Source organism: Alligator sinensis, unplaced genomic scaffold (assembly GCF_000455745.1).
Source record: "Alligator sinensis unplaced genomic scaffold, ASM45574v1 scaffold954_1, whole genome shotgun sequence".
NCBI classification, from domain to species: Eukaryota; Metazoa; Chordata; order Crocodylia; family Alligatoridae; genus Alligator; species Alligator sinensis.
This window is the reverse complement of record NW_005842228.1, coordinates 424,993-438,774: the sequence shown is the minus strand read 5'-3', so window position 1 is coordinate 438,774 and position 13,782 is coordinate 424,993. Positions and strand designations below refer to the sequence as shown.

Genomic DNA, 13,782 nt, shown 5'->3' with positions numbered 1-13,782 from the left:
CCGTGCCCCACCCCCTGGGCCGGAGCTCTCGGCGGTCCCCGGGCCTGGCCCCTGTCAGCCTCCTCCCGCTGGAGCCGCCCCCGGCAAGGTGCTGCCTTCTGCCTCGGCCTTCCCACTCGCTCCTCCACTCTGGGAGAAGGACAGGGCAGCTTCTCCGTGCCAGAGCTTGGGAAGTCCCGGGGCTTGGAGGCTGCCGAGGCCGTTTTGCAGTCTGGTGTAGGTGGTGGAGCAGGTCCGCATACCTGGGGGCGCTGGCAGGGGGTGGGGTGGCGCCCTGCCCTGCCCTGCAGCACCCTTAGAAGGATCTGAAGGCGACTGAGGTGCCTGACTGGGAATCACCCTGGTGGGGAATCACCGCTGGAGCTGGTTGCAGATGGTGTGTCAGAAGCCATTTCAACAGGAACTGTTTTTTTGGGTTCAGAGGAAACTGACTTGAGGGGAAGCGGTCTGTTTTGCAGCAAAGCCTGTTTTGATGAAAAACCCACTCTTCTTGTGACAGAGTTGTTTTTATCAACACTTGTTATTGTGGGCAGAAGCACTTTCCAACTAGCTGTAGTGAACGGGCCTTTGTACACACCACAAAATTGGCCTTTAAAGCGGCTTAAATGCCCTTTTGCACCACTTTAATGGCATTGCTGTTTGCACACTCGATGGCGTATTCCACTTTAAATGACTTTGGTACGTAGCAAGATAAAACACCTCCATGGTGCTTTAGTTTGCTACCTAACAAAGTGCAACAGTGCATGGGACGCTGGAAGCCAATGTGCTCAGGACTTGCCAGGCCCTGTGTTGCTCAGGGGCTGTGGGACCTGGTGGCAGCCTGTGTGGGCAGGCTGTAATGGAAAAAAAAAAAAAAAAACCCCAGTGAGCCTGGTCTTTTTTTTTTTTTTTTTTTTTTTTTTTCTCCCCAGAGCGAGCCAGCCTGCCTGCCTGCCTGAGCTCTGGGGTGGGTCTGGTGCTTCTCTCTGCAGCTGCAGCACAATACCTTCCCCCTTACCCCAGACTGCCTGGGCAGGTCCCAGCGGGTGGATGCTGCCTGGGGGGCCCCTGTGCAGCTCGGGACCACTCAGCCCGGCATCAGCTCTCCCCACCCCTGCCAAATAGGCAGGTAAGGATCGGGGCTCCACTCTTGTGTACATGCCACAGGGATTTAGTTTGGTTTAATTCTCCCTAAATTGGAGCGGTGTTTTTAAAAACCCACCATTTCAATTTAAGGAGAGCTAAACTGAATTAAACCCCTGTGACGTGTACAAGCTTCAACTTCCATTCACGGCCCCCCCTGGGCCTTCACAGGATCAGTACCTAAACCTTATGACCTTCTGGCTTATGCATCTTTCTTTTGCTCTGTCTTAGCGTCGGGGAAGGGGCGTGTTATGGGCCTTGTCATCTTACAGAGCAAGCTTTTCTCTTAAGTTTTCTTGATCGTGATTGGGGCACTTCTTCCTGAGGATTATTCCTGTTTGTTTGATATCAACTTTTACATGACATGCTATACATTAGGTCCACCTGCTTTGTAAGATGAGTTGAACCATGTTACAAAGTATAAATTGTCCTATTATGTTTTTCGCTTTAATAATTTTACAGGCAATCTGTTTAGTATCATTTTTAGTAAAATGATTGCATTTTTTATAAGCAATAATGCAAACAAATTATCCAACTGAAAAACTAATTTTAGAGGTTATCTTACTTTTTGCATGTAAGTAACAGCAAAGACCGGTGTAAACGAGATAACTGTTTTCACTGGCTATTATCCATTTTTGTAGTATTGTATAGCAGCCTTAGCATCCAATGTAACACATTATGGACTTGAAGTAAATGGTTTTTGTTTTGATTCTTAAATTAGCCACTAGTTATTGACCTTGAGATTTCCATGGGAAAGCATATGTATTGCAGGTTGTTTCTGTATAGGCGATCTTTATTAGGAAATAGTAGGCAAGGTGACTTAAAATTATGATTATAAAGTTAAACATTGGTTATTTATTATAGAAGTTGTGTACAGTGTATTTAAAGAAGTCTTTAATGTGAGTCAAGGCTGGATGTTCAAATACAGCTTTCCTTACTGCAGTATGCTGCTGATGGCAGTCAGGAAGGTAGAAATTAGACTCAGTGGGCACATCCAGACGAGTGTGCATGTGCCTGTTATGGCATTTCAAAGCAGTTTGAGATGCTGCAAGAGGCACGCTAAGAACAAAAAAATGTTCCCCATGCTGCATATTTGTAGCATGGACTCTAAATCTGATACTGGAAAATCCTGATATATAAAAAAAAAAAAAAAAAATGTGGAAAAAAGTGGTGCAGGGCTTGCTCTAGGAGGATGCACTGTGCTTTTTTTTTTCCCACTTTTTTTTTTTGCTCCGGGAGGATGCCCTGAAGCAACCTGAGGCTATGTCCTCCAGAGGGATGCTCTAGCATCCGGCCAGAGCGTCTCTCTGGCTGCCTTATGCCCCTGCTCCTTCAGCCCTGTCTCAGCATGCTGGGGCAAATAGGAGCGGGGCAAGACTGCAGTGGTGACCCGGACCCAGGCACTGTTCCAGGTAAGTAGGGATATGGGGGTAGGGGGACTGTGTAGTTTCGGGGGGGGGAGGCTTGTGGGTGTGGGGTTTGTCAGGCAGTTTGAGGGGCGGTTTGAGGGGGGGCTGCCATATGTCGTCGCCCACCCCCGCAGCGCACAACCCCCTGGTGCTAGCAGCAGCAGCCAGCTGGGCGGTGGCCTGCTGCAGACACAGCCCCACAGTGGTGTGGTGTCACCTGACCCAGGGTCTGCACATGACGAACAGAGCTGGCCCAGCCTGCTCCACTAGTGTGAGCCTTTGGCCAAGACCCATGGGTAGTGGCAGGAGCTGTCTTGGTCCTGTCCAAAGGCATGCGCTAGCTGGGCAGGCCAGCTCTGTTCACCATGTGCAGACCCTGGGTCAGGGAGAGGATGGGAGGGTGGGCATGTGGTGCCCCCATGCCCCCCCACACCCACCCAAGAACCCCAGCCCCACCCACATCTCATACCCTGCGTACCCAGCTGCCAGACAGCATGGGACCTGCTGGTGGGAGCTGTAGCTGCAGGGGCAGCTGTCCCCACATCCTAATTAGTGAACGGGTTGGGGGAGCTCTGAGTTTTCTATGATGAAAAACCAAAAGCAAACACCAAAGTGTATAGCTATTTAGAATTTATTTTATTATGATGAGAGAGGTACTGGTAGGCTTCTCGATTGCTTTGAAATTGTGGATTTTTAGGTATTTGAAAGAGTGAATTTGGGATTCTTTTTATCAGAGAATTTGCAATTTTTAAATGAGGAACACCAGGATCTCTGCTAGTGAGACTAGTGGCAGGCTCCTCTGCCTGGATTCTGCCCAGGACTGGCGCTGGGGACCCAGCTGGAGGGCAAACAAGGTGGCTGACCTCTTGGCCATTTGGGTCAGAAGGACATGCTTTGACAGTTCAAAGCAGGGCACCACAATGAGCTCATCTTCCAAGTGACAGCTGCCCAGGTGACAGGGTAGGGGCATACATGGTCGCAGTGCTGCCTGAAGGCTAACTGTGCAGCCACAGCCCACTGGCAGCTGGCCCAGAGGTGCAGACGACTCTGGTATAGTGCCCATACCATGGCCCAGGCAGCTTTGCAGTCCCCATCCAGGTCTGGTAGGCGTGGAGACATGGGGCTGCCGGTCCAAGGGGGCGGACACTGTTGCAGGTGGCAGCAGGTCACAGCCAGGCAGCAACCCCCACTGCCAGACTGCTGCAGTGGGTAGAGGGTGTAGGGGCCACTCTAGGTCAGGGCTGCTGCAGCAGTCCAGCTGGCATGGGGGGCTAGTGTCAACTGTCTGGGCCTCAGAAGCTCCTGTCTATTTGTAACACTCATACCGTGGGCCCTAAGGCCCCACCTGGCTAACTAGTAACCCCATGTAGGGCTATTTAGTGAGTGTTAAAACTAAATTCTTGGGATAATGAAAAAAACAGGATAGGCATGTTGTGTGGGTCAAAGGGTCAAAACATGAAAATAAGTGCACCTGAGGGGGACACCAAGCAGAGCCCCCCCAGGCCTCACCCACTGGTCCTCAAAGGCATCCAAGGAGCCAGTAGACACCGCCCACTGGTGCTCTGCCTGGAAACATACACAGACAAATGAGAGGAAAGTGGTCCTGTAGTCTCTGGGCATCTTCCCGGCCAGAGCCTCCTTCCTGGTCAAGTACAGGACCCACGTGGCCAGGGCCAGGAGGAGATTGTACCAGGAGGTCCTGGGACTCAGTGGGGCTGTGGATGGGGTGACCAAAAACAAAAAGGTGGGGGTGAAATTCAACCAGAACCTCAGGAGGGGGTTCTGGAGGTGGAGGGGCAGCATCCTGGCGCACTTGAGGGTCATGTACACCAGGGTCTCCCTCTGCCCGCAAAAGGGGCAGGAGACCAGGGTGTCTGTGAAGTTTGCCACATACATGCCCATGGCAACGGCTCCATGAAGGAGCCTCCAGCTGAGGTCCCCAGTGGTTTATAGGATGAAGGTGGAGTACAGATTCGGCCACTGGGCTGTCTCAGCCACACCCTCACCGAGTAGGTCCCACCACTTGGTGTCTGGGCAGGACACGAGGGTGGCATGATAGATCGTGCAGTGCACAAGTGTATAGAGGTGGCGGTGATGGACGATGGAAAAGCAGACTGGTCTGGTGTCCTCCAGCTGGCTTAGGTGGTAGAGCGGGGAGTGCTGCAAGGCTGGGCGAGGTGCCAGCCCCACAACAAACTCTGGTGGGCTAGAGGATACAAGGGAGCGGGGACCACCACTGCACAGGATCTGGTCAACAAGGGCAAGGGCGTTGGGAGGTAGGGCAGATTTCACCTCCTGGACCAGATGGCAGGTTGCATGTGTCATAGGTAGACCCATGTGCTGGCCCGGTGCAGCGGGGTCCACCCACTCCTGCCTGTTGTAGTCCATGAGGTCTCTAACACGGGTGACACCAGCCAGGATCAACCTCTGTTGCAACTAGGGCACCTCTGCTGTTGGCACCTCCAGCTGAGGGTTCTAGAGGAGGGGCTTGATGAGCAGGTTGGCACCCTTGCTTAGTGTTGCAGGGGACCTTGAAGCAGAGACCAGCCTCCAAGCCCAGTGGATGTCCTGGTAGAACTCTGGCAGCCCTCACAGGTCCTTCAGGGAGAAGCCCCTCAGGCTGAGGATCTGCCCCTCGGAAGTGGCGGAGGAAGGCATGCCCCAGGTGGCCTAATGCCACGTGCCTACCAACACTGTATAGCATTCACTGCAGGGCCTGAAGGCGAAACATCAGGGCCTGGCTGCTCAGGCAAACCAGGCCCTAGCTGCCCTCCCGCAAGGGGAGGCTCAGGACCTCCACAGTGACTCAGTGCCATCTTGGCCAGAAAAACTCCAGCACCTGTCTCCAGAGCCCTGCCAGGACCTCAGGAGGCATAGTGCCAGAGCATGGACAGGACCAGCAGGTTCAGCACCAGCACTCTTCCACACAGGGAGGGACACCTCAGGATCCCTGACCATGCCCAGAGCCACTCCACCACCCTTGCCTCCAGCTGGTGCCAGTTTTCTGGCAGGGAGGGGTCTATGGGGGACAGTTAAACCCCCAAGTAGAGCAGTGAGCCTGCGCTCCAGTGGATCTCATGGAGCACGGGTGGGAGTGAGCCCACCTGCCACCTCAGAAGCTCTAAGAGCAAGTAGCCCTGAGCTGCTCACCAGGGCAGCTTTTTACACTGGTGGGGCCAGTACAGGTGCTGGATGCAGCCTCTAGCTCCCCCTGGCTACAGATCTGGGAAGAGTTGGGCAAGGTCAGTTTGCTCCAAGTGGCACAGTTTGCTCGACACCAAAGTGTATGTTCAGGCACATGTGCTGAGGCACAAATCTCCAGCACAAACTTGTGCAGCTGCAAATGCATGTGCGTGCATGTGTAGACATGCCCAGTGATACTAGCGTAAGTACTGAAACTTTGGCTTTCCCTATTTTTGCTTTTCTTTATGCCCTTGTATCTGTGGTCCCATTCTTTTCCACTCCTGGATTGTCCCTACCTATATGTGCCTGGATCGTTCTAAGAACAAAAGGGATTATGTGAAAGAAGTTGCTTAGGAATATAGGATCCCTGAAATACTTGGCCATCATTTAGAAAGTGGGATGAGGCACAATTGGGGAAATCCAGGTGGTATTTTTGTATACTTTTCATGCTGGTAGGATACTCTTATAAGTGGCCCTGTTGTTTGAAGAGCCTTAGACTTAGTCCTTGTGTAAAGATTATATGTCCTTAGACTTAATCCTATGTAAAAAATCAAATGAAGTTCTATTCCAGAAATCTTGATCTGGAAATCAAAATAACTAGTTAAGAAGGAAACTTGGTTGCTGGTAACGTGCGTCTTGCTGCTTTGGAAAATAAGAGTTTTGGAGTTGGGAGTTGAGTCCTTTGTACAAAAACAACAAGATTTGAAAAATACGAATAGCCTGATACTTTGAAGTCCAAGGGGGTTGGTTCTAGCTTTGTTGTATGTGAGCGTGCAAGTATGCATCGTCTTTGCTTATTAATTTAGGAAGAAAAAATTACACACTGGAGCACGAGGAAGAAAAGTCAAATGTAGCCTTCATCCTTTATCTCACATGCTTCTTTTTCCTCAAATTGCTTCTTATTCATAATTTCCAAATCTTGTGCTACAATCTTTCCCACTTGTTCAGTATTGTAAGCTTACACGAGGAATAAGAAATAAGTGACAGATTCTCCTGTATGAAGTAACTGTGTTTCTTCCTAAAGCTTCCGCTTATTTTTCATAACGTTTAAGGATCTGATCCCCAGAACCATTCAGTGCATGTAACTTAATGGGAGTTGCAAGTACACCTATTGATACCCAAAGCTTGTTTGCCCATTTGACAAAAAAATAATAATAATAATAATAATAATTGCAGGAAAAAATAGTTCTGTAAAAGCCAAATTTAATTAATGGTTCCCAGTTTGGAATGGGTGAACTTTTGTGCTCATTGGACAACTTGTAGACCACATGGTACTGGCTTTCCTCCTTATTTTGAGCTGTGAAATTTATTTTATTTATGTATTGGGTTTGTGCTGTCCTTCCCAAACACCAAACAGGGTGTCTAATAGTAACAGTAAAAACAAAACAAAAAAACCTAATAAAAAAAAACAACTTATTTAATGCAGGTAAATATTAAATAATACAGAAATATGTGTAACAAAATTCCACCAACAGTACCCCAATTCAACCTTGCTTGCCAACTGCTGCTCCTATAAAAAGGTCTTGCAGCACTCCTGGAAGATGGTTAGGTTTGGGAATTCCAGAGCAGAGATGCAAATATCAAGAATGCCCTTCCACGTGGTTTCTGCCAAGTGAACTTGGGGCACAGATGGTAGAAGGTTGCAGAAGTTTGCTCTCAGCTGACTTCAGATATTGCAGTAGGGCATAAGGGGGAAAGCAGTCTCTTATGTATGTAGGGCCTATGGGTCAAAAATAGTCCATTGAATTGCACCTGGAAAGCTATTGGGAGCTAGTGCAGACCCCTGAATACTAGCTGCAGTTTCTGGATGGCCTTCAAGAGAACCCCTACATAAAGCACAGTGAAGGAAACAAATAATGTGTCAAAGACTTGTTACATTATTTTTTTGTACAGCCAATTGTAGTTATTGCCACAGACATTGGTAGTGGGAGTTGATAAGGTAATTCATAAAATAACCTGACTAGTAGTGATCCATATCCAGAAAAACTTGGGATCATTTGCTTTACAACATTGAGCCTAATCCTGTACACATGTCTACTTACTTGTACATGCTGCTGTCAAGTGAATGCACTTGAACAAACATTTATTTCTGCTTGGTGGAAAAAGTCATTCCTTAAGAGGAGCAGGGAGAGAATTTGTAGAAATTTCAACTACTAGATTTTTTTTTTTTTTTTTTTTTAAGTCTGGTTCTTATTTTCAAGTATAGGCAGCAACATTAAGTAACTTCTGAAATATTAGTGGTTTGATTTAATGGTGTCCTGAATGTGTAATAACCTGTGACTAAATTTTGTTGGAATAATGGTGAATTTTATCTTTAGAAAATGGATCTTCAGAGACTTAAAGCTATTTCCCAGGATGCTGCACAGGCAGTAATGTACAGTTACTTAGGCCCAGCACCAGCACCTAAAATAGTTTAAGTGCTGACTTCCATTGAAAACAGTGGGAGTTATTTCCTTAGGAATACTAAATAGGAACTGCTTTAAAGATTAATTAGTAAAGGGCTTAATCTTGTACCCATTGACCTCAGTGGCAAAGATCCTGTTGACTTTAAATGGTGTTGGATTAGGGCCTAAAATCTCCGCATGTGAGGCTTGATGTGGCCTGTACTTACAGCCAAATAGTTAAATACTTCATACTGATAGTTTTCTACTTTCTGAATGTTTACAGTTTAATGACTGAGCTGCCTTAATGGATAATGTAGCAAACTACCTTTTGCATGCTGTGCATCCCACCCTGTCTGGGCAGTGCCTACCTCAGCCCCACTCCCTCATTCTGGAGGCCTTGATCTGCACCCCTCACACCCCTTCCCCCCCAACAGACTTACCAGCTAGCTGCTGCTCTGCAAGCTGCCAGGCTGCATTCCTAGCAGCATACATGCTGCGGCTGCACCCATGCACATAGCATTTATCGGTGACATTATGGGCCGCATCAGTCAAAAAAGGCCAATTCTCAATAATGTCAATTTTCCTTTTATCAGTGCTGATATGATATGGACCAATGTATCAGTGCACCTCTGTCCTTAGGTATGGGCGACATACTGATTAGTCATAGCCCCAGTACTTGGCCTTCTGCTCACTTTGTAGAAGCTGCATAAAAGTAAATTCTGGTACTGTCCCTTGTGACTTGGAGATATCCATTGTCTGTGATTAAATCAGTTCCCATCCTGGTTAAATGTGCATTTATCAAATGGAAAAGTCTATTTTCCCTCACTTGGTGCATACTGCACTGCTTTCTGGAATGAACCTACACATTGAAAATGATTCTTTCTTAGTTGCTTATACACAATATAACTATTTAGATTTATTCTATGCTGTCTTGCAAACTGCATTTTCACAATGCTACAATTTGCAACTTGTGTGTTCTCTGCTTTCCTAACACCTTTAGGATGCTCACTCTTCATGCTGTTAGTGAATCTCTTCAGTTGTGAAGATCTTGTTTGTATCAGCTTCAATCTTAATGACAGCTCTCATGTAGCATGTGGATTTTTCAGCCTTGATTTTCAGGTTAGTTAACTAAATACACAAAAGAAATACTTATTTTAAAAAAGTAAGCTGAGCAAGTCTTCTTACTATGTAAAATATAGTACAACACAATTATAAGAGCCACATACCAATTAAACAGATTGAAGGAAGTTAAAACAAGCATAAAAGAAAAGATTGTGTGGGTGAAGGAAAGAAAAGTAATAGATGTCAACAGTAGTACTGACAGGCAGGGGTGTGCAAAGCGGGTCCTATTTGATTCAGATTCAACTCGAATTGGGTACAGTGATTCGATTAATTGATTTGGATCGCTGTCCCTGATTCGATTTGGCTCAGGAAGCACCAGTTGCTGAGCCAGGGGGGTGCGAGGGGGCCCCCCATCGTGCTCCCCAGTGGACACAGAAGTGGACCGGAAGTGCTTCTGGTCTACTTCTGGGTCTGCTGCCAAGCATGCTGGGGAGCCCCCTGCGCTCCTGTGGGATGCCCCATGAGCCCCAGCATCACAGCAATCATGAGCCGCCTGCTACCGAGAAAGATGTAGAAAAAACATTTAAAGCTGTGTCTATGTCCGAATCTCTCTGAATCGATTTGAAGGGTTCCAGTTCAATTTGGAGAGATTAAAGGGTCCTCTGATTCAATTCAGAGATTCAGCTACCGAATCGGGCTGAATCTCTGCTTAATCAAATTGGGGACCGAAGCTTCACACAGCCCTACTGACAGGTAGCAGAGAAAAATGAATTTTATATTGTAGGACCACAAAAGCAAGGTCCAATCTCTTGCTGCCCTTGGATGCAACAATATATTCCCCATTGGGTTGAATCCATGGAGGAGATCAGGTGTAGCCATGCATGTCTTTAAAAAAAACAAAACAGGGGCACTGGATTAAAAACAGTTTACCACTTTTTAGGCAGCAAGTGTGGGATAGCATGGCATGGTATGAAAACGGCTTGTCAAATCACAGAATAAACTGGGCAGAAATGCATTGTAAATAACTTAAGCTTGAGGCAGTGAGACATGAGCTGCTACAGAATGACAGATAACTAAACAAAGAGCAGCTTTCTAATGTGCAGCCCTGTGATTACTCAGTTGACATTGCTTCAAAACTACAACATTTTGGCTGACAAGTTCTGTCTGCAGAAACCTGGCATCTCTGATTCATTAGGAACTCAAAATTGCCACTGGATAAAAAGAGAGCAGGAAATAATTTCTGAACTAGAAGTAGAGGGGGACATATTCTCTGCAAGAATGGCTAGGCACCACAGCCCAAGAGTCTTGCCACTTTGCTTGAAATGATGAAAAATTGGATCTAAAAAGAGACATCTGCTTTGTTTTCTCCAAAATCATCAATGATGACTACATGGGCAGATAAATCTGGTCTTGTGTTCTGTTTTTGACGTTTACTCTTCAAGTCACCACAGGTACTGTCCAAGCCAATTTCCTTCCATTTCTTCTAACAAGGCAAGTTCTTTTCTGTAACTGGTGAGTGAATAAGAACAGAATGCATGAAACGGATTCCAGCTAGTATGAGGAACTGGAAATATCTGTTAGGTAGGATATTCATTCTTCATTCACAGCAACCAGGAAATTGAGCCTTCATTGTCCTATCTTCTGATACTGGATTTTGTTCTTTTTCCTCTTCTCATAGCACTTTATGTATATCATTTGGCATTTCACATATATAGTAATTCTTGGGGAAATGTGATTACCATCCTGTAATGTTAATTTCTTTCTCCATTCATTTCTTATTGCAAAACAATCTGTATTACTTAAGTACTGTACTATAACAGCTATTTCCAATTGCATTATAACATTTAAGTGGTAAAAAGATCATTTACGTCCTTTTTGTTTTTGTATTTTTGTTCTTCTGCAGTTTTATCTAGTACATACAAGGGCCATCTGCAGATCTAAGCATCTGAAAATCTTTTGTTTATATGAGCACAGGGAAATTCCTTCTTGTTGGTTAGCTTCAGATAATTAGGGAGGAAGAGAATTAAGAGAAGCTACAAGGAGAACACTAGTTAAAATATCAACTTCTTGTTGTGCCAGAAAGAAGCATAAAGATTCCAGAGTTTGGAAACATGGCTGTTATAAATTCAGTTACAAACATATCTTCTTGTTTACATAATATAGGAGTTAGAGTATTGGAAACTTTCATCACACTTCCTTTTCATAGCAATTGGAAATCTGTAAAATCAAGCTTTGCTATTCTGGTTGAACAGCTTGGAAGGATAATTGAAATAATATTTGAGATAAGATGGGTTTTTAAACTAATTGAAGTCAGAAATTATTACACATCTACAATACATAGAGCTGAGTTTCACAATATTAATATTTGGGACTGATAGAACAGTGTGGGATGTGACAAAGTCAAATAAAATAGCGTGCACTCAAAAATCAAAGGATTTAAGTCTCTATTGTTTTTGCTAATGCCACAAGCTAATTTTCTACTACTGAATTTATCAAATTATGATTATCCAATGCTAATTCTAGATGCGGTTAGCTTCAATGAGGCTGTAGCCAAAGAAAACATACAAGAAAGTGACAGTGGAAGGTTAGGATAGGTGGGAGAGCAGGTGTGTGTTTTGTTTCTGTTTTCAGTTTCACATCTAGCCTAGAATGATGCGAAGTAACCCTTTGGTATGTCTTTGATTTTAAGTGAAATACATTTTCTTGTTTAGCAGTAACTAAGATAATAGATACTTTTCATTAGCATCTTACTGGTATTTGCAGATGAGGTCAAGCTTTTAACTGACATGGAGTCTGAAATGACCCTTTTTATGTGATTTTGATAAAACTGTTTAAAGAGCTTTTCATTTTGGTTGCTTATTTGATATCAATTCATGTAAATTAAAGTGGCTGGATTTAAATGTTTTAAGCCTTTATTGAATTGCTTTCTAACCTCCTCTGGGAGTTGCTTCATAAAGCAAGAGAAAAGTAATCCACAAATTCTGATCCATACTGAAAGGATGTACTGTAACAATGTACATATTTGCCTACTTTCCACCAAATACACTGCATATACCAAGAGACAAGTATGTGTGGAGACTGCCTTTTTGGATTTGTTGTTCTATGCATCTAAATGCTTCCCCTCCTCACTCACCTCTTTCGCCCCCCCCCCCCCCCTCTTTCCCCCCCCCCCCCCCGCGGGGCATTTGGGTAAAGTTTAAATGTGTAGGAGACTATCAAGGCAGCAGCCCTATGAGGCGTAACGTAGCAGGGGGAACATCTTGATGCATTTAGGAGGTGCAAGAGTTGCAAAAGTAAGGCTACATGACTCACTTCTTTAAATGAAGTGGTAACTGCTTGATCATAATCAGCAGAATGGCAGGGGCACCTCTGTCTCCCTTTTGTACAAGTCAGGTTATATGCATGCTTGCCAGGAATGTCAGCCTCTTCAGTACTCTTGTCTTTCTCGCTTTCTAGGCTGCTACTCGTCAGGACATGACATACTGGCTTCAGGAGCTTCAGCAGAAGAGATGGGAATACTGTAATAACCTTGACGCAGCAAAGAGGGACAGCAGAACATCACCTACACCCAGTGACTTTTCCAAAGGTCTTGTTGCCAAAGACACCCCTGGTAAGCTGAAAACTTGTAACACATGGGGGTGCCATGTGGTGTATTTCCATTTATATCAGTTCTCAGCCTCTTGAAGGCTCAGATCAGTTTACCAGTATTATTCACTTCATGGTAAAATTTCTGCTGCTTTCTCCCTTTTTCCTCTAGCCTAAAATTGATTAAGAATATTGTAAAATCTTCTACACCGTGTTCTCTTACTTCACTTACATTTAATGCCTGTGTTAAATATGCCTCTGACATGCATAACTTCATATGCATACACATAACTGCAATGGTCAAGGAAAATAAGCATGGTGTACTTCTATTTGTCTTTCTATTAAGTTATTTTAGTTTGCTGAAATAACAACATTATCTAGACTCTCAATTCATAGGTCCTGATTCATTAGGGCACTAAAGCTTGCACACGATTAAAAGAACTTATGATGCCTAGTGTCTCATTTCAAAGTGAAGACAAAAGGATTGAAAGTATTAAAGTTTCTTCCAAAGTATATCTTTCATTAAGAAAAACCTGACCTCAGTTTCTAACGCCTAATATTTAATATCCTGTGCCCTAATGACAGAGGATAATGTATAATATTATATCTTGGTAAGGAACACAATTCCAAGACGAGTTACTCTTTTTTCATTTTGTGGTGGTATTTACTTTTTACTGTGTTACTGTGCAAAATTTCTCACAAGCAGATTACTATGTTTCTTCTAGAGCAAACATAATCTCTGTTCATAGTCTTGCATTTAGAACTGCTTACACTTTGTCCCTGCACAAGTGTCTGCTCTGTGTAATGAGCTTGTCATTTCAACACTGAATGATCTTTTTCTGTTTAAAAATTTGTGTGCACGCTCTGTCTCCAAAAGAAAATTTCTGGCCAATCTTAACATACATTTATACTAGTCGTTTCAGAGATGTAGAATTTTGAAAAAGGTGGTAATGAACTTTGCAAACAATTGTGTTGCTTTTCAGCACAGTGGTTTTTTGTTTTGGTCTACTCTTAGATTGTTGCAGAAAACTGATTCC

General features: G+C 44.8%; 1 protein-coding gene across 5 annotated transcripts in view; it reads left to right on the top strand.

Moving 5' to 3' along the window:
- TBC1D2B (TBC1 domain family member 2B) overlaps nt 1–13,782 on the top strand; it is a 113,893-nt gene that overhangs the window by 54,080 nt on the left and 46,031 nt on the right. For 3 of the 5 annotated variants that reach the window (XM_025208375.1, XM_006027213.3, XM_006027211.3), the window contains exon 2: nt 12,617–12,770. In XM_025208375.1, coding sequence (XP_025064160.1) covers nt 12,635–12,770 — 136 coding nt within the window. In that variant the 5' untranslated portion in view covers nt 12,617–12,634. Of the gene's footprint in view, nt 1–34; nt 89–110; nt 217–12,616; nt 12,771–13,782 lie in introns of those variants that run through there. The other 2 variants (XM_025208376.1, XM_025208377.1) reach the window with 2 other exon arrangements.